The sequence below is a fragment of the Sorex araneus genome, chromosome 5 (genome assembly GCF_027595985.1).
Source record: "Sorex araneus isolate mSorAra2 chromosome 5, mSorAra2.pri, whole genome shotgun sequence".
Lineage (NCBI taxonomy): Eukaryota > Metazoa > Chordata > Mammalia > Eulipotyphla > Soricidae > Sorex > Sorex araneus.
The window spans coordinates 36,024,397-36,047,665 of NC_073306.1; the positions used below are offsets into that span (position 1 = coordinate 36,024,397).

The 23,269-nt window shown below is 60.2% G+C and overlaps 1 protein-coding gene across 3 annotated transcripts in view; it reads right to left on the reverse strand.

Annotated features, from left to right (window-relative positions):
* Positions 1-1,203: 1,203 nt before the first annotated feature.
* KCNQ4 (potassium voltage-gated channel subfamily Q member 4) overlaps positions 1,204-23,269 on the reverse strand; it is a 55,361-nt gene continuing 33,295 nt past the window's right edge. The window contains exons 8-14 of one of the 3 annotated variants that reach the window (XM_055140454.1): positions 20,093-20,181; positions 15,496-15,552; positions 10,348-10,568; positions 8,413-8,512; positions 6,084-6,215; positions 4,093-4,222; positions 1,204-3,351 (exon numbers count right to left, since the gene is read on the reverse strand). In XM_055140454.1, coding sequence (XP_054996429.1) covers positions 3,139-3,351; positions 4,093-4,222; positions 6,084-6,215; positions 8,413-8,512; positions 10,348-10,568; positions 15,496-15,552; positions 20,093-20,181 — 942 coding nt within the window. In that variant the 3' untranslated portion in view covers positions 1,204-3,138. Of the gene's footprint in view, positions 3,352-4,092; positions 4,223-6,083; positions 6,216-8,412; positions 8,513-10,347; positions 10,569-15,495; positions 15,553-17,555; positions 17,601-17,940; positions 18,103-20,092; positions 20,182-23,269 lie in introns of all 3 variants that reach the window. The other 2 variants (XM_055140455.1, XM_004614209.2) reach the window with 2 other exon arrangements.

The following is a 23,269-nucleotide window of genomic DNA, read 5'->3' on the forward strand; positions in this document are numbered from 1 at the left end:
ATGAGTTCTTGAGGGAAGAAGGGAAGCAACACATTTTTCACTGAATTGTAAGTAGAGCATGTAACTGATCTTTGGGGTTCCTTGTGCCACTAAATCAATAGGCAAAGAAAGAATTAATGTACTGGCTGGCTGATCCTCCTCACCAAGGGGAAATCTCAGTGCTGCTATACAGTGAGAGGGAGGGAGACTAAGTCAGGAGCCTGGGGGATTCTCTATGTCCCAGATGGTCCTTCCAGGTGCAAAGATAAATGTTAGGTCAAAGCTCAGGCCCCTAAAACCATGCAGGACCACTTAAGAGCAGACCCTTCAGGAAAGGTCATGGGGGTCACTCCCCCATCTGAAAAACCTGAGCCAGCTGAGTCCCAAAGGAAACATGCAAGGGCAGTGGGAGAGAGGATGGATGGATGGATGGATGGATGGATGGATGGATGGATGGATGGTTGGTTGGATGGATGGACACACTATAGCACTATGGCCAGTTATCAAAGGTCTATACAGTTATGCATATTTTATTTCTGGCTTGGTGCATAGGAGTGGGGATGTTTTAAGCAATTTCTCTCTGTGCTTCCCTACTTTACTTTTATATAAAGATTGTGGTTGCTAACTTTACAGTTTGGTGTTTAGAACTGTTTGCGGCTTCATCAGGTAACCAACACCACCCAAATATGGAGTTAATGAGCAACCCTGGAGATGGACACCAAGTGTTGAATGGGGGAGGGGGGTCTTCGTGTCTTCCTCTTTTAGAAAGAGTATCTTCACTTCTGTGCAGGGTAGTTTCACCTTCCTAGGGGGAGCTTCTGGTTCTTTAAGACATCCAGACACTTGTGGGTTGGTGTGTGTGTGGGTACTGAGTGTCTCAAAGGGATGGGCAGTGCCAATTCATAAGCCGCTGTCTTTGCGTTCCAAAAGTAGCCTTCTGCACCCTGCCTTGTGATCCTGGCACTGGGACCCTGTGAACCCTGGCTGACTGCTGGCTCCCTCCCGTGCTTCCTAACCTTATCAGCAACAGCCTGGTGGCCACATCCCCTGGCCCAGTTTGGTCTCAGGGACTCCCTGACAAGCTTCATTCAAGGACTTAACAGATCCTTTTATCGGTCAGATGCACCGCCTCTTCAGACCTTTGCTTTTGCATTATTGTGTGTGGACTTGGGGATCTGAAACTTGGCACAACATACAGTCATTCAACAACCAAGAACAACCACCTCCTACTGAAAACTTTAATGAAACCAATAAGTTAATAAGTTAACAAAGTGAGGTACTTGCATATCTGAGAAACAGGTTGTGGGTGGGGGGTCCTCAATCGTAGAAGGGGGGCATCTTCCCGAGACTCCCTGGGTCATAGGGTGATCCCACTCTCCTGCCCCAATCCACAGCTGATTCTGAAGGGCTGGAGAGATGGCTCTCTGGGGACAGAGTAGGGATGGGGTGGGAGGAGCCAGAACAGGCTTCATCAAAGGCATGATGGTCACATGCAAAGGACATGTTGGGGCAGAGGCTGGGCACCACAGGACTGCTTGAGATCTGAGCCCAGGCCCGGCGCTGGTGCATGCAACGCCCCAGCCACACAATGCAGGAGCTGGGCCTGAGCTGTGGGTCACTGCCCCCTCCCCTCTCCACCCCCTCCACACAGAGGGCCACCACCCATCCACCACCCTCCCGACAGACACCTGCATTGGCTCTGTAGAGAAAAGACAGAGGGGATGGAATTGGGGTACCAAAGGGGTGCTGGGGCCTGGAGTAGATGTGGGGCTTACACTAGCATGGGGTGGGGGCTGCCGACTGAAGTGAACAGGGGTGTGGAAGGAGGGGAAACAGTGCTTGTGCGGGCCAGGGGCACCTGCTGCCTGGCCAAGGGCAGCTGCTGGGTGAGTCATTCTCTGCCTGGGAGCGGAGGGCCCAGAAAGGGGCAGCCTAGGAGAAGCGGGCTCGTGGGCGCCCTGGGGAAGGGCCTGGGCTCCTTCAAGTGCCACCCAAGCCCCAGAGGCCTGAGCCTGAGTTGTGCTGTGGGCCCCCAGGAGGCCCCCTGCGGGCAGATGCAGCATGAGGGCTCCTTGAGAAGGGGGGGTGGGGACAGCTCTGGGCAGGGGCCTGGAGAGGCGTGGGGTCACCGCACAGCTCCCTCGTGCTGCACTCAAGGTCAGCCTGCTGCCTCCGCAGCTGAGGCCGGGGCAGGGGAGGGGCTCGGCGCCGCCTCCACACCGGTGTGGACAGAGCACCCCAGTATGAGTGAGACTTCTTGTGGCTCGAGGGCTGCAGGGGCGTGTTGGTGTGACCCCAGGAGCATTCCCTGTCAGAGGTCTGTGGGTGAATTTAGAAGCCTGTGTTGCCGAAGGTGTCCAGAGGGTCATAGAGAAGAGTGGACATTCAGCAGGAGGGGACACCCGCAAGTGGGAAGAAAGGCCCAGGCACTGCCGTTGGGGAGGCTGGGGCAGGGGGGATCAGGCCCCATGCTGGATGGGGAGGAGGTGATAAGCGAAGGAACAGGGATGGGGTATGGCCAAGCAGCCTGAGACCAGCTACTGCTGGGGGCCCGGCTCCCAATGGGGGAGGGGCAGAGGGACCCCATGGGGGTCCCCAGTGTTGCATATTTAACATAGTTTGCATATATGGTGCCCACCTGCCCCGGGGCAGGCTCCTGTGCTTTGTGGGTACCTGTAGGGGCACCTTGGGTCCACCCCTATGTGGGGCGGGGCCTTGGCTTGAGGCCTTCCCTGCCCTGTTTCATGGCCTGGCCAGAGACCTCTCCTTGCATCGCTGGACGCTGGGTGCAGGCCCAGGATCTCAGCACGCTAGTGTTCCAGCGTCCCACTCCCACTCCCCGGGCAGCGGCCCTGCCAGGGGGCGTGGTGGGCGGGTCTTGATGAAGATGGAACCGGCAGGGCACTGGGGCCCGGGCGGTCCGGGGCAGCCGATGCTGCTCCTCCCCTGTGGCCTGGCATCTCACGCTCCCGAAGTGGGACGGGTCGCTGGCATCCGCAGCGGGTGTCTCGCCCACCCAGGCAGGTCAATACTGCGTGTGGCCTCTCTCCCCTCGAGGGAGCGAGTTCAAGTAAGGGCCGCGTGCGGAGGCCTCGGAGGGCGGGTCCAAGCGCCAGGCCGAGGGGCTGTCAGAGTGCTGTCCGGCCCCTGCGAAGCCCCTCAGTCCATATTGGTGCTGACCGAGCGGGAGATGCTGAGCGTCTGTGCGGACACGGAGATGTCCTCGTGGTCCACCGGGCTGTGGTAGTCGGAGGTGATGTCGGGATCGAAGAGGGGCACCTGCACGGTGCCCAGGCTGGCCGAGGTGCCAGAGCGCAGGCAGCGTGAGTAGAAGCCCAACAGCAAGTCCAGCTTGTGCTCGATGGACTGTACCTGGGGACGGGACAAGGCTGGAAGCTGGGCATGGCCAGTCCAGGGCTTGGGCTGGAATAAAGGCTGAGGGAGAACGGGCTGGGGGCGGGGCAATAGTGGGCGGGGACATAATGGGCAGGGCTTTGAGGGACAGGGCTAGTGGGGGAGTGGAATAGGCGGGGCCTCCTGGGGGAGGGGCAATGGTAGGCAGGGATTTGAGGAGCTAGTGGTGGAGCGGCAGGTTGGAGTGGGCGGGGCTTTCTGGAGGTGGGGCGATTATGGGCGGGACTTTTGCGGTGTGGCCAATGGCACGGCAGGTTACGGGCGGAGCCTCTGGGGCGGGGCTTAAGTAAGGGGGGGGGCACTGGTGGGGGCAGGGCGCCCGGGAGGCGGAGCTTTCTGGGGAGCAGGATTTCTGGGACAAATTGCTTTTGAGGGTGGGGGTGAATTTGGAGCTTGGCTAGCATAGGATGGAACGAAGCTGAGAATTTGGGATTTCAGTCCCGGGAGTGAAATTTAGTCATGACTGGTTGGGATGAGGCGGGACCAAGTGAAGTAGGTGGGGCTGTAGCAACCTGCGGGTGGGGGAGGCTTGTCTGGAAGACGTGGGTTTATGGAGAGCCTATCACCAGGAAGGGGATGTTTATCTATTGCCTTTGCTCCGCCCACACAAACGGTGCTTTAGGCTGAAGCTCTGAACTGGTCCTCATGGCCCTGGACAACCAGCCCTGCCATGCCCACAGAACTGCGTCCCACATTCACCTGCTTTTCCACCTTGACCACGCGTCCCATCATGCTGATTTCGTCCACCGCCTCGGTGTCTGAGGTCCCCTTGTCGCCCTTCTCCCGGGTCTTCCGGTCCCCAGGGCCCCGGCCCACGATCTGGTCCACCCTGTGGAGAAGTAGGAATGACAAAGAGCTTCTCCACATTAAGTCCAGGTGGCCTGCACAACAGAAGGGGACAGTGGGAGGGACCTCCGCCAAACGGAGACAGCTGCTGGGGGACCAGCCGTTTGCTCCCACCAGCCAGGCAAAGCTGACCGACCGCACAAAGTACCACCAGTAAAAGCTCCATCTGATGGGAAGGCAGATGCTTGCCTGGGAAAAAGGATGGGTACCAGCAGAAATGTGAGATAGGTGGACGAGACTGGAGCTGGGGCGCCTGATATTTTTGCTCTCTTTCATGGCACAGTGCTGAGAGAGTCACCTCTACCCCCATCTTCACCCGCCCTCCTCCCTTTCCCTTAAACCTATCCAGTTCCAGCTTTCACCCCACCACCATTTCTCCAGCACTACTACTCTCAAGGTCCTAGATGTCCTGCAGGATGCTAAATCCCACGCCACACTCTCAGTCCTTTTGCTGCATCCGTGACAGTGCTCAGCTCACCGGAAGCCCCTCTCCCTGTACTGTGTCCATTTGGATCCCCAGTACCATCCTCTCCCTGACCACTCCGCCTCAGCCTCCTTACTCTCCACAATCTCTAAGTATCTAAGGACCAAACCTCACTGCTGGGACCTCTTCTCTATCTACTCTCACTGACTGTCTTCCACTCCAGATGGTCCATTCCTCAATACAGAAGGGTCCAGTGCCCTGGCTTACCATCCCATCTCAGAGAATTGATCCCGTAGGCAAGAGGTCCCTGATAAGCCCAAACTCAGATCCTTCCCGATAAACCTGCCTGGTTTACGCAAACAAATAAAAAGTAATCCCCTCTCTGCAACTTTAAGTTACTAATGTTGCCTAATTAGTAACCTAAGTTACTAATTTTGCCCTCTTATCATTCCAGAGCCATCACCCCACCCCACCCCCACACCCGCCCTAAGGTATTGTCCACTTTGGAAAATGCTGCCCTATCCATTGTTGCAGAAAATCTCTTCCCAGGTCTGGACCTCTCGCCCAGTGCAGCACTTCTGTCAGAACAGCCACCCCCTTAGATGTGGATGGGTGCCACAAAGCCAACTTGGCCCACTCTACAGAGGGAAATAAATTCTACTCACTGCTCTCTCCCTGCTAGTAAACAGTAACTTTCCCTCTTGCTCAGGTCACATATCTTGGCTTCTCTTTCTTTCTCTTAAGCCCATCAGAAAATCCAACTGGGGGCTGGAGACACAGTGCAGGGGTGTGAGGCACTTACTTACTTGCCTTGCAGGCAGCCAACCCCAGCACCACATATGATTCCCTGAGCACCACCAGGAGTGACCACTGAGCCCAGAGTCAGTTGTTGTTCCTGAATACTGCCAGGTATGCTACAAATCCTCCCCCAACAAATGGAAAAAAAAAAAATCTAGAATCCAAACATTTTTTCCGCACTGCTGGTGCTGTAACCCTGCCCAAAGCCCCATCATCTTTGTTCAGACCTCCGAAGCAGCCTCCTGGCTGACCTCCTTGCTTCTCCCTTCGCTCCCTTGCAGGCCATTCTCAATGATGCACCTAGGGACCTTCGGTGAGCCTCTCAAAATAGAACACACAGCTGTGTGTATGCTGGCAGGAGATGGGGGACACACATCTGGAAGTGCCTAGGGACCACCAGGATCACACCCCGTGGTGTTTGGGGTCCAAACGATGCCACTGATCAAATTCCAGGGCACAAGCAAGCAAGGCACCTATACGCTCAACCACTCAATGCCACATATGTAGGTGCTGCCAACGCAGGCAGGAAGCCCAGCTTACGTGGCCTCTAGGGGGCGCCCAGGGCTCCTTCGTGAGGCTCCCACCTGGGCAGGTGCTGGGGCCCAGGGCAGAGGACACCCACCGAGTCTGCAGGCTCTTGATGCGGCCCAGCATGTCCAGGTGTCCCGCTGAGTACTGTTCGATGACGTCCTTCACGTCGTAGGGTCGCAGCGTCTCCTTGAATTTCCTTTTGGCCACCAGGAACTTCAGGATTCTGTGGGGGACGGGCTCTCAGGGAGGCGCCGATGCTTTGGGGTGTGGGTGGGGGGAAGTGGTGCTGGGAATGGAACTCAGAGTCTCACGTATATAAGTGCTCTTCCCCGGCACCACAGCCCCACACCTGAACACGAGAGTCTTTGCTTTTTTTGTGTCTGTTTGTTTGCGTCACACCCGGCGATGCACAGGGGTTACTCCTAGCTCTCAGGAATTACTCCTGGCGGTGCTCAGGGGACCATATGGGATGCAGGGAATCGAACCCGGGTTGGCCGCATTCAAGGCAAACACCCTACCCGCTGTGCTATCACTCCGGCCCCGGGAGTCTTTGCTCTTGACCCCTTCCCAGTCACTGTTGCCCTGTCCAGCTCCAGATGGTACTGCTTGGGCCATCTCACACTGTGCCCCCGCAGGTCTCCTGGTGCCCACCCTCCCCTGCCATCAGTTTGTTTTTTCTTCGAGTGCCCGTATCTGCAATGGCCTTAGCCTGGGAGGACAGGAACCGGCTGTTTCTCTCTGCTCAGGGGCACCCAGGGCAGGCGGCTGTGAAGACCGTGCAGGCAGCTTAGAGACAGTTTTTATTCCCTCCACACAGGCTTGTCAGGATGCACCCTGGGAGCCCCGGGGGTCTGAGATCCAACCCTCGGTTTTTGGGGGAGGGGGAGGGACAATTTCTGGGATGACAAGGGTGACTGGGGAGGACGTGGGGAGGAGCATGAGAAGGGGGTGAGTGTTGAGAGCAACACTTTGCAGTCCCAGGGCAAGAGCAAGGGGGTGGAGGGAGGCTCCCAGCTCAGTGCAGAGAAGCACGGAAGGACATGAAGGCAGGGGTGAGAATGCGGGGAAAGAAACTGGCCTCGGGAAGAAAGGGGATCCCTGGAAGAGATGGGGCAGGGGGGAGTGTGGGGTTGGGGGTGGGGCGGAGACGTGGGTCCAGCTGCCTTCCCAGCCTGTGGGGAGCACTGCCTGGGGAGGGCGGAGTCCTGAGCAGGGGCCTGGGTTGGCGCTGGGTGGGCTGGAGCTGTGGGACCCCTCTGAGCAACTGGGCAGAAAGGAGGCGGAGACCCAGATGAGGCACATGCCCTCGGTGAGCCCGTGGCTCGTGAAGCCACTGTGTGGTGTGGGGGACACAGGAGGAGACAGGGGTGGGCGTGCTGGGTGGGTGGAGCCTGCAGATGGCCCAGGAGCAGAGACCAGAGCCAGAGGTGACCGAGTGCTGTGTTCCAACTCTGCTCACTGGGAGGAAGATCGGAGGTGAAAAGGGAGGTGGGAGAGGAGAGGGGGTGCAGCTGACTGGATTGTAAAAGGAAGGACCCCCTCCCCCACTCCCCACTGGGGTAGGGCAACAGCAGGGAAGGTCACGGTGAAGTTAAGGCTGTGGCTGCATGAGCTAAGGGCTCAGGGCTCTGGGCCAAGGGGTTTGGGGGCCATATCCAGGGCTGGACGATGGCTAAGAGCACAGGGGACCCTGAGCCTCCCGTCACTGCCAAGGCAGGAAGAACAATACACCCAGTAGAGCGGAGGGACACACCGTTCAAACTTCTTCAAACTTCTTTAACCAAAATCACCATCAGTTGACTAAGTGAGGAGACATCTGTGCAGTATAAATTCCTTGAAATTCGAAAACCTAAACAACTCACTGTAAGAAAGGGACCGCGCCCGGGAGGCTGCACTGAGTACACAACAGAAGGGAGCCCCGGGCACCCAGCAGGGAGCCCTGACGCCCGGAACGCTCCTTCCCGGCCAGTGTTCGCCGCGGCCCACAGCATCGATCACACTGAGTGGGTTGCTAAGTGCTGTGACCTGTGGTTTGAGGGGCGCGGCTCTAGGGGGGGACCGGGGGCCAGCCAGGCAAAGGTCAAGATATCCAAGGAGAGAACGTGAGAGCCCTGGGGAGGAAGTGGGGCGGAGACCAGGGAGACCGAGGCAGGCACGGCTGCCAGGCGCTCGAGAGAAGAATCGAGCCGAGCCTGGCATTCTGTGAGTCAGGGAACGGGGAGGGCAGTGTGCCCGCTGTGAGGAGGGGTGTGAAGGGCAGCTGTGCCCACTGCCCAGCCTGGTAACCCCCCAACACGGTAAACAAGTACCAACCCTTGGGGAGTCACATGCCACCTCCCCCCACCCCCGCCCCAGGCCCTGCCCGCCTACTCCACCTAGTCTCCCTGCAGGGGGCAGAGGGCCATCAGGCCTCCACATACCTGACGGAGCGGATGACCGTCTTGACAGCGGGCATGACGTCATCCACCGTAAGCGCACACTGGTAGCTCTTCTCTTCGGCCACATCCTCCGAGGGGCCCTCTGGGAAGTCAAAGAGCCATTTTCAACCTCCCCACACCGAAGGCTGGATCAGCCCAAGACTCGAAACTGCCTGGGAGACAGAGCCAGGCAGGACCCAGAACCAACGTCCCCCCTGCCCACCCCGGGGTACCGGGCTGCCATCTGCCTGGCTGCCCTCCCCCAGGCCCGACAGCCCCAGTTGGCCGCATGTCACCTGCCCTGTGGTCAGCAGGGGAAACCCAAAGCCAGGGGCCTAGGGTTGGAACAAGCTGCACAAGGGCACGTCTGATCTGACGGCGGCAAAATGCACACAGTTTTGAAGGAAGACCAGTGGCCCCACCTGGACCCGTGAGCCCCAAAGTAAAGGTGTTTGCTGCCCCTGCAGGGTCACACACGGTCTCCTCCCTGAGCTACCGGCAGCCTCTCAGCACCGCCCCAGGGGAGAAGATGCGAGAAACAACTTCTCTGAGGCTGGTGCCAGCCTCACACTGAGTGTGTTCCTGGCCCCACGGGCCCGAGGCGCGGGGAGGCCCAGGCACCAGCCAGTCCCAGCTCCGGGAGCGGGCTGGGGGCGGGGGAATAGCACCTCCCAAGACTGGTGCGTGGGGCGCTGTGACTCTCCGGGACGGGGCAGCCCAGGTGGCCAGCCAGCAGCACTGTGGGGCAGACACACCGACAGCGGCAGCGTGGCCAGGTCCCCGCCCTCCCAAGCAGAGGGGCCTCTGGCCCCCTCTGAAGGCCCTGTCTGCCCTCACTTTCCCCCGCCGGGCCCAAAGCACGTCAAAGGGGGCAGTGTTCCGTGGGCACGTGGTCAGCCCTCTCGTCCTCCAGAGGAGACGCCAAAGCCCAGGAAGAATCAGGGTTCACCCGAGTCACAGTGCAGCACAGCACTGCACTATAGTGGATATCGAATGCGCCATATCGAATATGCATATCGAATATGCCATGGGTAGCTTGCCAGGCTCTGCCGTGTGGGCGGGATACTCTCGGTAGCTTGCTGGGCTCTCCGAGAGGGGAGGAGGAATAGAACTCAGGTCGGCCGTATGCAAGGCAAACGCCCTACCCGCTGTGCTATCGCTCCAGTCCGTCACAGTGCAGACCAGAGTGAAAAACAATACAATCTTCTCCCTGGTTCAAAAGCCCCCGCCAAGTTCCCAGCACCGTATCTGCAGGCAGGGCTGGCGGCAAGGAGCAGAGGCCATGGGGTGGGAGCTGCTGGAGGGGGCCGGCTGCGTCCCTCACAAGTCTGAGGCCTCAGTCTCCACATCTGACAGATGGGGCCGGAAATAGGACCTGCTTCTCAGGGATGTTGGGAGAAACCATCTCGCCCATCCCACGTGGGCTCAGGGCTCGTGTGTGCTCTGGTTCCTCCCAACGCAGCTAACGCTATAGCTCTTCGTGAACAACTACTATACCCCCCAGCTTATTCTCAGGACCTTTGGGGGTGGGGCAGGGCCTCGGGACACAGCTGTTCTTGAGTAGCACACAAGGGTGCATCCAAGGGCTGCAGCGGGCAAGCCGAGTGCGTGCACAGCCCCTCCACCTTTCCCTTCACCTTCTGCAAATCCTCAGGACTAGGCGCTTTCATTGTCCCCATTTGACAGCTGAGGAGAATGAGGCCCGGAAGGCTGAGGCTCCGGGTAAGTGGCAAACCCCAGCAACCTGATGGCCCAGACTGGGTCCTCAGTTACTATCTGACTCTCATTTGATTCCCAAGCACCTGGAGCCAGCAAAGCAGGGGCTGGGGTGCCCATTTCACAGGCCGGAAGACAGGCCCCACGAGGGTCGGTCTGTGCTCCCTCCCAGCCCCCTGCCACCCACAGCAGGTCCTGGGCCCCGGCTCCCCGGGGACTCACCCTCGGTGGAGACTCGAGGCTTGAGCCTCAGAGAGGCCCGGAAGCGGGTGCGGTCGTTGAAGCTCCAGCTCTTCTGCACCTTGGCGGGGCTGGTGGGCTCGCCCACCTGCTCGCTGCTGGGGGAGGTGGGCACAGGCGGGGGCGCCAGGTGCTGCTTGGAGGGGCCTGTCCGTCGCTGGGAGCTGCCCATGCGGATGCGGTCTTTGATGCCCATGCGGCTGCTGGCAGGGGGATGGGCGGGGGAGGCTCAGGTGAGCTGGAGCTGGGGCGGGGCAGCGGGAGGCACAGCTGACTCGGGCGGGCTGGAGGCTGCGGGGCTCCAGCTCCAGTCAGGGGAGGCTCCCCAGGAGGGGGCCAGGGCGAGGGAAGGGGGCCCTGACTCTCCGAGCAGCTCCCACCCCCACCCCCCGCCCCTCATCACCCACACAGATACGGGGTGCACAGGAGACAGAGATCAGAGTGGAAGGGGCCAGAGAGCCCCACGAGAGGAGTCAGAGACACACGGGGGACAGCGGGGCCGGGCCGGGAGGCTGGGCGGAGGTGGAGGGCATCCCTGGGCACAGACAGGCTGACGGCGGATGGAGACGCGCTCCTGGTCTGCACAGAGGGCCCAGCTGCTCACTGATGGACAGTACATGGGGTGTGGTTTGTGTGTGCTGTGTGGTGTGTAATGTGTGTGACATGTGAGTGTGCGGTGTGTGAGTGTGTGTGTGGGGGGTGTACTCCAGCTACTCACTGAGTGAAAATAGGGCCAGTGGTGTTCTCATTGGTGCAGGTAGTGTTTGTGTGTGAGTGTGTGGTGTGAGTGTGGTGTGTGTGCGTGGTGTGAAATGTCTGTGGCATATGAGTGTGTGGTATGTGGATGTGGTGTGTGTGTGTGTACCCCAGCAACTCAATGAACAAAAATAGGGCCAGTGGTGTCCTCAGTGGTGCATGTGGGGTGTGTGTATGTGTGAGTGTGTGTGTGTGTGAGTATGTGTGGCGTGAATGTGTGGTATGTATTTGGAGTGGGTAGTATGTGTATGATATGTATATGTGTGTGGTGTGTGTGTCTGGGTGTGTGTGGTATATATCTCTGTGTAGTGTATGTGGTTTTTGTATGTGGTGTTTGCATGTGTGGTGTGTTCATGTGTGTGGTGCATTTGTGTATGTGTGTTGTCTTTGTGTATGTGCCTCAGCTGCTCACCGACTGAACAAAGGGCCAGTGGTACAATCAATAGTACACGTGTGGTATATGTGGTGTGATGTGTTCATGTGTGTGGCATATGGTGTGCATATATGTGTGTCTGTATGTATATGTGTGTGGTATGTATCTGTATATGGTGTGTGTGTGATATGTTCACGTGTGTGGTATGTATGTACCACATACATGCATGCGGTGTGTTCATGTATGTGGTATGTAGTGTGTGTGGTATATGATATGTATATGTGTGTGCTTTTGGGTGTGTAGTATGCATCTCTGTGTGCTGTGCATGTATGTATGTGGTACATGTATGTGGTGTGTGGGAGGGGTGTGGTTTCTGTATATGTGTGTGGTGTGTATGTGTACCTCAGCTGCTCACTGAACACAGAGCCGTGGTGTGATCAATGGTGCATGTGTGGTGTGTGTGTGTGCTGTGTATGTGGCTTGTGTGATGCCTGTGCGTATGTGTGTGGTGTGGGAGCTGCTCCCACCTACGCATGTGTTAATTGCCTGCCTGTGACCACATTGCATGTACATGTGCATAAACCGGTCCTGCCTTCCTCCTCCCCCCCTGCAGAGACAGGTGACTGGTGGGTCCGGTGAGGGCATGGAACGGCTGTGTAGACAAAGCACGACGGAATTCCAGCTGGCTCCGGGAAGTCAGCCGCCGCGGCCTCTGAGGGGATCCCAGGCACGCGCCGTCCCCAGGGAAGCCTCTGCCCCGTCCTCTGTGTCTGCCTCCGGGCTGGCGTGCTGCCAGGACCTGCGCCTCCACACCTCTGCACGCTGCACACACGCCAGCACATGGGTGCACTCTGTTCCCTGACCCCCACCCCGCCCCCCAGTCAGGTCTGGGAGGTCTCGGGTTCCAGGGACAGACCCTGGTTAACCAATACCTGGAGAGGGACTCTGTGTCCAAGAGGGTCAAGGACCACGTTGTCGCTGTTTGAACAGGGCCTAAGCAAACGCCCTGTCCCATGCCCTGTTGTCATCACTGCCCCCCAATGTGACTCGGCCGAGCCTGATGACCTTCCTCCCAGGGCCCAGGGGGTCCTCAGCTCAGGGGAGCGGCAGCCCCTCTCCAAGGAGGCCTATGGGGGGGAGGGTGGTGGGGAACAGTTCCTGGGGACTTTCAGATCAAGGGCTGAGACGAAGACAGAGTCTGGTTTCAAGGTGGGGGGAGCTGGGGACCCCCATGCCCAGAGCATGAGGTATAGGGCACAGAGCCAAGGTGCGCAAGGACATCTCGAAACCAGGGGCGCCTTCAGAAGGCTGCCAGGATGTGGGACATCCCCAGGTCGAAGCCTCTGCCCAGGAGAGGTTTGGGTCTGGGCGTAGGGCCCCAGGGAGATCGGACGGGAAGGATGGGGTGGCCCCTCAACCCCACATGCTGTTTGCTGGCCCAGAGCCCTCAGCACGTCCCAAAGATTCCAACCAAAGTTTGAGGTGGGCGCTCCCAAACTTTGCTCTCCAGAGCCAGCCCTGGGTATTCTCATGCTGGCAAGCACCCCGCCCCCCACCAGCCCCGTCCGTGCAGCCCCTCCCTCCATCCTCTCCTTCAAGGCGGGGAGGAAGAGAGGGAGGTGGAGAAGGCCTGACACAGAGCCAGGGTCCTGAACTCCCGAGATCTGATCCAGCACGTGGCTCCAGTGGACACGGGGGACAAGAGCCACTGCTGGGTGAGAGAAGTGGGCGAGCCAGACAGGGCATGAACTCAGCAGGGAGGAAGGGTCTGGGGCTTGCACTAGAGGCCCTGACAGGTCCCTTTCTAGCTCTGATCCCGCAAGTGGAGAGAAGAACTTGTGGCCCGGCTCGTGGGCTTCTGGAACTTGCCAGCCAGCCAAGGCTCCCCTTCAATGTCAGAAGGCCCTGCTTTCCCAGGGGTGACCCTGAATTCCAGTTCTTGGTCAGGGCCCAGGACATGGCTCCTGCCCACCTCTCTGGAACCTGCAGTAGCAGACAGCCAGAGAGAGCCTGCGACAGGCAGCGCCTTGGAGCAACAGGTCCGGGCCTGCTAGCCTGCCACGGCCTCTCCCTTGGTGGGTGGGCTCCGTGCCACTGTCCCTCAGTGAAGGCTGGGGACACGAACTATCCCCTCCCCCCTACCCTCCCAGGCTCCTCTGTGCGGGGCCAGGACTGGAGCCAGTGCTGATAGCTTCAGAGACAGTCCCTGTGCAGGACCAGGCACTGGGGTGCAGGCTCGGCAGTGGTCTTTGATGGGGGTGGGGGGATATTTTGGGCTGCCAGGAGGTGCTCCTAATAGCTGGTGGGTGGAGGCTAGAGGAGTCTCTCAGCCTCCTCCAGTGATGGCAAAACTCCCACAACAATGCTCAGCCCAAAGGTCTCTCAGTGCGCAGTAGAGAACAGACAGAAGCCGAGTGTCAGGGCCCTAAGCAATGGGGGAGTGCGTTGGGGGTCACTGGTTGTCCTGTCGGGGAGAGCCCTGACTGCCCCATGGACCCAGCCACCGTCTGCATTCCCACATGAAATTTCAGTCCACTGCTTGCCTGAGGTCTAGCTCAGGGGGAAACAGACACACACACACACACACACACACACATACACACACATACACACAACTGTGGAAGTGGCTGCAGTGCTGACCTGCCCTGGGCTTGCCCCTCCTGCCACCCGCACCCCTGCTCACCACTGAGGGGCAACTGGCCCTGAGATGCCTCGGCTGAGCCCTCAGCGTGTTCCCAAAGCCTAAATCCCGGAGATCCAAGCTAGTCAAAGCATTTTTATCTGATTTATTATTGGTGGGGGCGGGGAGGGTCTAGGGATGGAGCCCAGGGCCTAGCACATGTGAACTCTGCCCTCGGCCACTGAGCTGCATCCCCGCACCCCTCCTTTTTTTCTAAGACTGGAGCGATAGCACAGCGGGTAGGGCGTTTGCCTTGCACACGGCCCACCCAGGTTCGATTCTTCTGCCCCTCTCAGAGAGCCCAGCAAGCAACTGAGAGTATCCCACCCGCATGGCAGAGCCTGGCAAGCTACCCATGGCGTATTCAATATGCCAAACACAGTAACAAGTCTCACAATGGAGATGTTACTGGTACCCGCTCCAGCAAATTGATGAACAATGGATGACAGTGCTACAGTGTTACAATCTTGACTTCTCAAGGCACCAGGCGGAAGGAGGCCGACACTCACACACACAAATCCTGCTCCCATCCGAGGAGACTGGCACAGCCACATGCAGACTCTGATCTTCCCTGGGAAGCCCAGGCCACCAGCACTGAGCTCTCGGGTCCTGCTTCCTGCCCCCTCTCCCCTGCTCCCCTGGCCTGGCTGGCTCCTGTTCCCTGTGGGGACCCCTCTGGGTGAGCACAGGACCTCACCCCCTCCTCTAGGGGGCGCATCACACCCAAAGGCTCCTCTGCTCTGCAGGTCCTGAACACCCTGTCTCGGTTCTACTGGGTCTTGGGGGTGGGGCGGGGGGGATCAGGTCTGAGGCAGGTCCAAGTGTTAGGGCCGTAAGGCTGGGCTCTGGGGGAGCAAAGGGAATACCCACACCGGCTCTTTTGGCTTCTGCTAGGGCGTTTGATGAACGGTGGAACACCAGGATCCAAACCCTGGGAGCCAGCATGCGTCCAAGTCAGAAGGATGCCCCTCCCCCCAAGAGCCTCTAGTTCAATCTGCCCATTCCACGGGTAGGAAACTGAGGTCCTGAGAAGGGAAGCAACATGACCCAGATCACGTGGGGCTGGGGGATCAGCGGCAGAGCCAGAACTCGTGCCAACTCCAGCAGGTGTCTGTCCCAGCAGACGATGGCAAGATGCCAAGCCCATACCCCCAGATCTGGCAGAGGCCGCCCTGGAAGGCGAGGGGCTTGTGGGGCCCCCCAGGCAGGCGGCAGGCGGCAGGCACATGCACCTTGCCCTGGGTCCATCCTGTCCCCCTCTCCAGCCCCAAAGCAGATGGGCGAGGAGGAGCAGGGACAGGAGGAGCAGGCGAGGGGGTACCTCGGTCTCCAGCTGGCGTGGATCCGAAAGAAACTCCGTTTACTACTAAACATCTGGCTGGAAAGTTGAGAACAAGACACGACAGAGGTTAGTGGGCAGGGGGCGTGTGGGCGGGGCGAGGTGGCCAGGACGGGCGGCTCCTGTGGCTGTCGGGAGAAAGGCCCGGCCCGCCCTCACGGGGCAGCTGCGTGCCCCCGATGCACAGCCCAGCCCAAGGCTCTGAGAGACCATGGGCTCCCCCAGGTGTGGCCCTGCACGGGGGGAGAGACCCCACAAGTCTGCCCCTTGATCTCTCACCCTACAGAACTGGGAACTGACATGAGCTTTGGGGGACTCTGTTTCAGCGCCTCGTCACCAGACTCTGGAAGAGGAGGTGGTCCCCGCCCCCATATTCACAGCAGCTCTGCCTGATCCTGGGAAAGGAGTCGCCGGCTCCGCCTACACGTGCCTCAAAAGGGGTGACCGCGATCGGCCCAGTGTGAGCGTCAACATGTGTGTACATGTGTGTGGGGGTGTCCTGCCTAGGGTGCCTGCCCTATAAGGCCCAGATTTCAGGATAGGGGCATGTGGCCGGGGCCAGGACACTTCCTGACATCACCGGCCAGCCCCCAGTGGTCCCTGGGAAGTGCCACCATCCTCACCATCAGCCCCAGGCACATAGACGGACCCCCGGCTGTGAGTCGAGGACCAGCGGCCTGTCCCTAGGCCTGGGGTGTGGGTGGGGCTGGCATGCAGAGCAGTTCTGGGGTGCTCTGGGTCTCTGGGTAGCTCGAGCCAAGGCTCTGGAATCATTTCCAGTCCCAGAGCTCGAACAAGGTGAGACCCAAGCAACTGGGCCCAAGTCCGGGGCAGCCTGTCCGAACACCCAAATGCGAGTGCCCGAGAGCTCTGGCTGTACAGGGTCGGGGACAGCGATGGGCCCAGGCAGCAGCAGACTCAGAGTGGGCCCACTCTCTGGGTGTGTCTCTTCCCGGAAGCTCCCAGGCAAGGAGGGGCTCTCCCTCTCCCCGCTTCCTGCCCAGCCCCTGGACGGAAGGCCCTCAGCGAGGGACTAGAAATGGAAAGGAACTCTGCACCAGCAGTCTGCACAGCAAAGCCCCAACTCCGTCCCCCACAGCCTTCCCAGCCCAGACACCGGCAGAACTCAGGACCCAGAGCCACCGAGACCTGACTGAGGTTGTGCGCGGGGACCTGGAGGCTCAGAGGGGACCCGATGACTTTCTCAGGACACAGAGCACAGGGCAGAGCAGGCGAGTCTCTGTGCGCCCTGGGACTCCCCTCTTCTCCCCTCCCATGTCCCAGAATCCCTCCAGGCTGACTTACGAGTGACGTGTGATGATGTGACAGGACAGAGATGGGCAGGGGGTAGGGCTGGGATCGGGTGGGGAGTGAGAGGGGGATCGGAATCCTCCACCTGCAAGGACACCTCTCCGGGAGCAGCCCCACCCTCACCAAGCACCCCGTAAGTGTCACTCTTCATGAGCAGCACGGTGGAAGCCGGTTCCTCGGCCCTGGCCGGGAGCACAGTGCTCGGGAAGCTCCAGCGGGGCCAGAGCAATAGTGCATGCCAAGGCACTATTGCATTCGGCTGGTTCAATCCCTGGCATCCCATATGGTCCCCAGAGCCCCTCCAGGAGTGATCCCTGAGTGCAGAGCCAGGAGTAAACTCTGAGAACCACCAGGGTGTGCCCTCAAAATCAAAAACCAAAATAATAATAATAATAATAATAATAATAGCTCCAGAACAGATAGGTCAAGGGCAAAGACACGTGCGAGTAGCAAAATGCCCTCAGGGAAGCAGAAAGGTAGTGGGGTACCTCCCAGGAGAACCCTCTGGGGTGAGCCAAGCTGAGAATAAGGGTGGCACCGGGCAAGGGCCTCGGTCACCGGCAGAGTTTGCGCAGGTCCTGCAGCGGGTCTTAGCCACGGAGCTCTCTTCCCGGCTGGCACCTGGCTCCCAGAGGTGAGCCGAGGGCCAAGTCTCAGCTCGGAACACGGAGAGGGACATGCCGGGGGAGGGGTTCCCTGCCCTCACACCCCAGAACGGTGCCCACGATTACCTGAGCCGTAAGCACCTGTGGCCAGCGGCCTCCTCCTCTCTCCAGCTTCCCAGGAGGGATGGGGGTGCAGGGGAGGAAGAATGAGGGGAACATGGAAACAGAAAGAAAGAGGACAATGGCATGAATGGAGGAGGTGACAGGAAATGAAGGTGCGGACAGTATCCCCAGCCCAGCCCCTGAGCCCCCGAGAGTCCGGGGAAGAGTCCAGCTGAGCCTCCTGGGAGACGCTGTCCATCTGTTCCCGTCAGGCCTGGAGATGACAAGTGCCCACGCTCCTGACAAGGCCCGAGTGCCCAGCCCTGGCACAGACAGGTCTGAGGGAGGACGAGACAGAGAATGAAGAGGAGGAGAAGCAAGAGGAGGAGGTGGCCCCGCGGGCCCCTACCTTTCCCCGGGGCAGAAGGAGGTGCTGCCCGGCCGGTGGCAGGTGGCAACGGGCGGGTAACGGGAGGGCGCTCCGTCGGGGACCGGCGCCCGCCGCACCTCCAGGGGCCGCAGGCCCCCATTGCGGGCCCGCTGCACGTGCTCAAACAAGAGCGCCAGCTCTCTGCAGGAGAGGGCACTGTCAGGGGGGCCGGCACCCCCTTCCCCTGCAGGAGTGGGCACCCCCCTCCCCTGCAGGAGTGGGCACCATCAGGGGGACCCAGCACCCCCCTCCCCTGAAGGAGTGGGCACTGTCAGGGGGACCCAGCACCCCCCTCCCCTGCAGGAGTGGGCACCATCAAGGGGACCCAGCACCCCCCTCCCCTGCAGGAGTGGGCACCATCAAGGGGGGCCGGGCAACCCCTCCCCTGCAGGAGTGGGCACCATCAGGGGGACCAGCACCCCCCCTGCAAGAGTAGACACTGCCTGGGGACCCAGCACCTCCTCCCCTGCAGGAGTGGGCCTGCAACCCCTCCCCTGCAGAAATAAAAACTGTCAGGGGGTCCAACACTCCCTCCCTGGGGGCCCACTTCCCCCCTCCCCTGCAGGAGTGAGCAGTCAGGGCCTAGCACCCCTGACTGCTCACTCCTGCAGGAGTGGGCACTGTCAGGGCCCGGCACCCCTCTCCCTGCAGGAGTGGGCACTATCAGGGACCGGCACCCCTCTCCCCTGCAGGAGTGGGCACTGTCAGGGGCCCGGCACCCCTCTCCCCTCCAGGAGTGGGCACTGTCAGGGCCCGGCACTCCTCTCCCCTGCAGGAGTGGGCACTATCAGGGACCAGCACCCCTCTCCCCTGCAGGAATGGGCACTGTCAGGGCCCAGCGCCCCTCTCCCCTGCAGGAGTGGGCACTGTCAGGGACCAGCACCCCTCTCCCCTGCAGGAATGGGCACTGTCAGGGCCCAGCGCCCCTCTCCCCTGCAGGAGTGGGCACTGTCAGGGACCAGCACCCCTCTCCCCTGCAGGAGTGGATGCCTCATCAGGGTCAGGATCCAAGTACCCCCCACACACACTGTGGGTGCCTAGCTCCCGGGCTCAGATCCTGCCAGGCCCTGCCTCTCTGGGTGCTCAACAGACACTCCGAACATACCAGAGAAGCAGGGAAGGGAGAGGGAGTCGGGTAGGCACAGCTTCGGGCACCCACACAGGCCAACCCTGACACCATGCCAGGTTTGACAAATGCCAGATGTGACTCGAGTTCCGAGGCCAAGGAGGAAGAGACCTGCCAGGGTGGCTGGCGCCCCTGCAGCTTCTGGAGACCAGCCTGGACCCTCAGCTTGCTCCTGACTCTCGGGCCATGTCCTATCTCTCACGTCTCTTGCCCAGTGGGAGAGCCAGGCTCTCTGCACACCCTCCAGGGAGCGGGAGGCCCGCGGGCCCAGAACCTCCCGATTCAGCTCTGTCCTTTATCCCCTGGACCTGAGACCACCCTACCGTGCCTTTTCTAAACCAGCCCCCAGGCCCACTGCCCTGCCTGGCCCGGAGTCCTTCCGGAAGCTCCGGGAAAGGGCGCCTGCTTCTCACGGGCCCCCACTCCAGACAGAGGGCTGGGAAGGAGGGGAGGCTGGGGTTCGGGGAGCTTTCGCCCAGCTCCTTCTCTCCTGCTCCTCCCCGGGAGATCCCCAGCTGGGAGGAAGCAGCGGGGGCCACCAGGTGTCGGGTGAGCGGGGGTCACAGAACAGCTGCTTGCGGAGAAATAATGAGGCACAACAGCGGCCACAGAAGCGCTGAGCACAGCAGCCCGCCAGCCGCCTGAAGCCCGCCTGTCCAGGGGGCCGCGCCGGCCTCCTGCCAGGCACCTCGGGAACCCCGGACGCCCTTCCACATCCCCGCATGGAGCTGCCCTGTGCAGGCTGAGCCTTCGGCTCCCAGACTTCCACCAGGCACCTCAGCACACAACAGGGGTGCTGGAGGGCCCCCCACCCTCTCCGGCACAGACACTGTCCGGCTGCCCCAGCACTGCCCCCCGCTCAGACCCAGGGGAGATGAGGGGCTGAGCTGCTGCCCTGAGAGGCACAGCCAGAGGGGAGAGGAGACACCCCCATTACATGTGCCCCCATCCCCCGCCCCCTCCCCCCGCCCTCCGGGGCTGAGTTCCACCAGCCCCGCAGCCTACCTGAAGGACGGGAGGATGCTGTCATAGTAGTACCAGGTGGCTGTCAGGTAGGCTCGGCTCGTGTCTGTGGAGTACAGGCGCCACGCAGCCTGGGGATGCAGGGGCACGTCATCAGCCAGGCCCCTGGGCACCCCCACCAGCCCTCCGTCCTGAAAGGACCCGGTGCTGGACCCCAGGAGCCAGAGGTCCCTTCATTCCAGCCAAGACACGGAGGCCCAGAGAGAAGTGACTCCCCGGGGGCGGGAGGCTGGCCTGGGTGCTCCTGGGGCCAGGGGCAGGTAAGGGTTTTCAGGTGCTCCAGCCCATCCGCTTCTGGGAACACAAAAACCCTGACTCAAGGAGATCTCTGCACCCCATGTTCACTGGGGCTCTCTGTTCAGTGACCCCGGCTGAGAGCTGCTCACTGCATGAGGGGAAAGACGCGCTGGCTGGGGCCAGAGCGGATAGGACAGTTAGAAGGGCTGTGGCCTTGCACATGACCAACCTGGGTTCGATCCCCAGGATCCCATGTGGTCCCCTGAGCACCGCCAGGAGTAATTTCTGAGTACAGAGCCAGGAGTATCGCTGAGCATCGCTGCGTGTGACCCCCACCACCACAAAAAAAGAAGCACAGGTGCATACACTCTGTGGAACACCACCGGCTATTCACAATGATGTCTTGCTGTGTGTGACATGAGGCTCTCTGGGCTGGCGTGCGGTGGAGGGGGGTTGCGAAACGAAGTGGTGAAGACAAATGCCATATGGTTTCACCCACATGTGGAAGATCCAGAAACGAAGCAAGAGAACACACAGGACAAAACTAGACGCCCAGGTGGGGGACTGGCAGGTGGTTCCCAGGGTGGGAGTGGACGGCGTGAGTGGACCCAGTAAACAGGATCACTCGTAGGGTGCTGGGTGGTGGTCAGGATGGAGTGCATATGCATGGCAGATTATAAGGCTGTCACCTGAGACTCAGATAACGTAAACCAATGTTGCCTCCAGAACAACATGGTTTGGGATTATTTACTTCTAGAAAAAAGGACAGGTTTGTTATCAAGAGAGGGTTTCCAGTGCCTGCTTTGCCCCTGACGAGTGGGAGCAATGGGAAGAGATCCGCAAAGCCTCAGTTTCTCCCTCTGTACAATGGGTACTATGTCTCTTACCCAACTAAGCGTGGTGAGGGTGACATGGGCTGGGTGCCCAGACAAGAAAAGGCCCAGCACACAACTGGCACTGAAGGCCAAGCTCCCCCGGAAGCATCCCTGCCCTCTCCCTCACCCCTGCGTGTTTGGTTAGCGTCCTTCTCCCTCCAGGCTGTCAGCTGCATCTTGGTCACTCTGTACATGCAGCTCATGCCAGAGCTCTGCATGCTGGCATTATCATCACTCCTAATCGCCACCCACAGCATTCCTCTGGGGAGGACATGCTAGGACCCACAGGCCCTCGGCACCCATGGACGGGCAGCTCTCCTCTGCAGCAGGAGGGGAGAGGGTCAGACCAGAGGAAGGACTGCCCCCTCCCTCTGGGGAGGGACAAGAGCCAGGAGGGACTGAGAGGAGCAAGCAGGGGCTGGGGCACCCTGGCAGCTGCCAGGCCGAGTCCGTGGGGCAGGGCAGGTCCTGGAGGGTCCCCCACTTTGAGTGTCTCTTGTCCTAAAGGGACAGCCTGCTGCTGACCTCACCACCAGGCACCCTCCCAGGACAGGAATATTTTTACTTCCTGCTGGCCTAGGCCCCTGGCGTGGGCCTGGCGGCAGCTGCCAGCCCGGTCTCATTAATTACGGGCACCACAATACCAGCTGTCTCTCGGCCTGGACGGTGCCAGTCGCCTGCCCCTACCGGGCCCCTCGAAGGCCAGCTCCCAGGGGACGGTCATCATTGTGCCCCCGGGGACACTGAGAAGGAAACGCTGGGCTGGTGGCTGGAGATAGCAGGGAGAGGCGGGAGGGGGTGCTGTCCACCCTGACCGGTGGGGACGGGGGCAATGATAAGGAGGGGCTGAGTCAGAATTGTGGGGCGGGGGAGCCTGCCAGGATTCCCTGAGCTCTCTGCCCGTGCTCTAGAGAGATACCAAGGCTGAATCAGAGTGACAGAAATCAGGGTGCAGGTGTGGGCCCTGTCCCGTCAGGATGCCTTGCAAAAAAGTGGGCGCCCTAGGACCACACACTCCTGCCTCTCTCCTCTGCCTCCCAGACCAGCCCAACTCTACCCGCCCAGCCACTCCCTACAGAGGCTCCTAGAAGTCCAACCCCAGCCTTGCATCCCTGCCTCTGCTCTCCCAGCATGCTGTGCGGTCATGGCCCGGGACTTCCCTCTCCCCTCAGCACAGACCTGCACGTCCAGCTGCCTCTTCCTCCTCACCTCTCGGGGCCCCAGGGGCTCTCAAGCCTCCCGTGCTCATGCTCTATCCCCCCAAACGGGCCCCCCTCCGCCCACTCCCCTGTGTTGGCGAAGCAGGAACGAAAGGCATCTTAATGGAAGGGATGGGCTCTATGAGAAGCATCATGGGCTGCTTTTGTGGGTGTGCAAGCACTGCAGGGTGAACCCCGAGACCCCCCGAGGGCAGAGCACAATGGTTGGTTCCACCTCTGAGATCTGCAGAACCCACCCATTTCTCCCCATTATTCCCTCCTTCACGTCACCAGCATCCTGCCTCACCCAACACTGATTCACCACTTTCCAAAACACAAACCTGATCATGCCACCCACCCGCTCCTCCTACCTAACACCCATGGGTCACTCAGTGCCGGGATGGGGGGAGAGAAAACTGCTCCCTGTGACTCCCACTCGTCTCCACTGCACTCTCCCGATTCCGGTCACCCCGGCTAGCCTCCTTCCGGTTCACCCAGCACACATGCCTGCTGACCCCACAGGATGCTGCAAGTGCCCATCCTTCCACCTGCCCACCCCTTTCTCTCCTGACCCTGTCAGCTACTATCCATCCTCCATCCTGGTGAACCCACAGGATTCATCCCAAAGCCTCCTCTACCCCCCAGGACAGTTCAGGCCAGGTCCCCTGTTCGATGTTCCTCCAAGAAACATTTCTTCCCTTTGGGGCATTTCTCTCATTCTGTGCCTGGGACCTTCATGGAAGTGCTTGTGGAAGGGATCCACGAATGAGGTTTTGGGATGCAAACAGGCATTCTGATGGCTCCTGGGTACCAGACTGGGTTTCCAGTAGAGGCCTCAGGCTCTACCC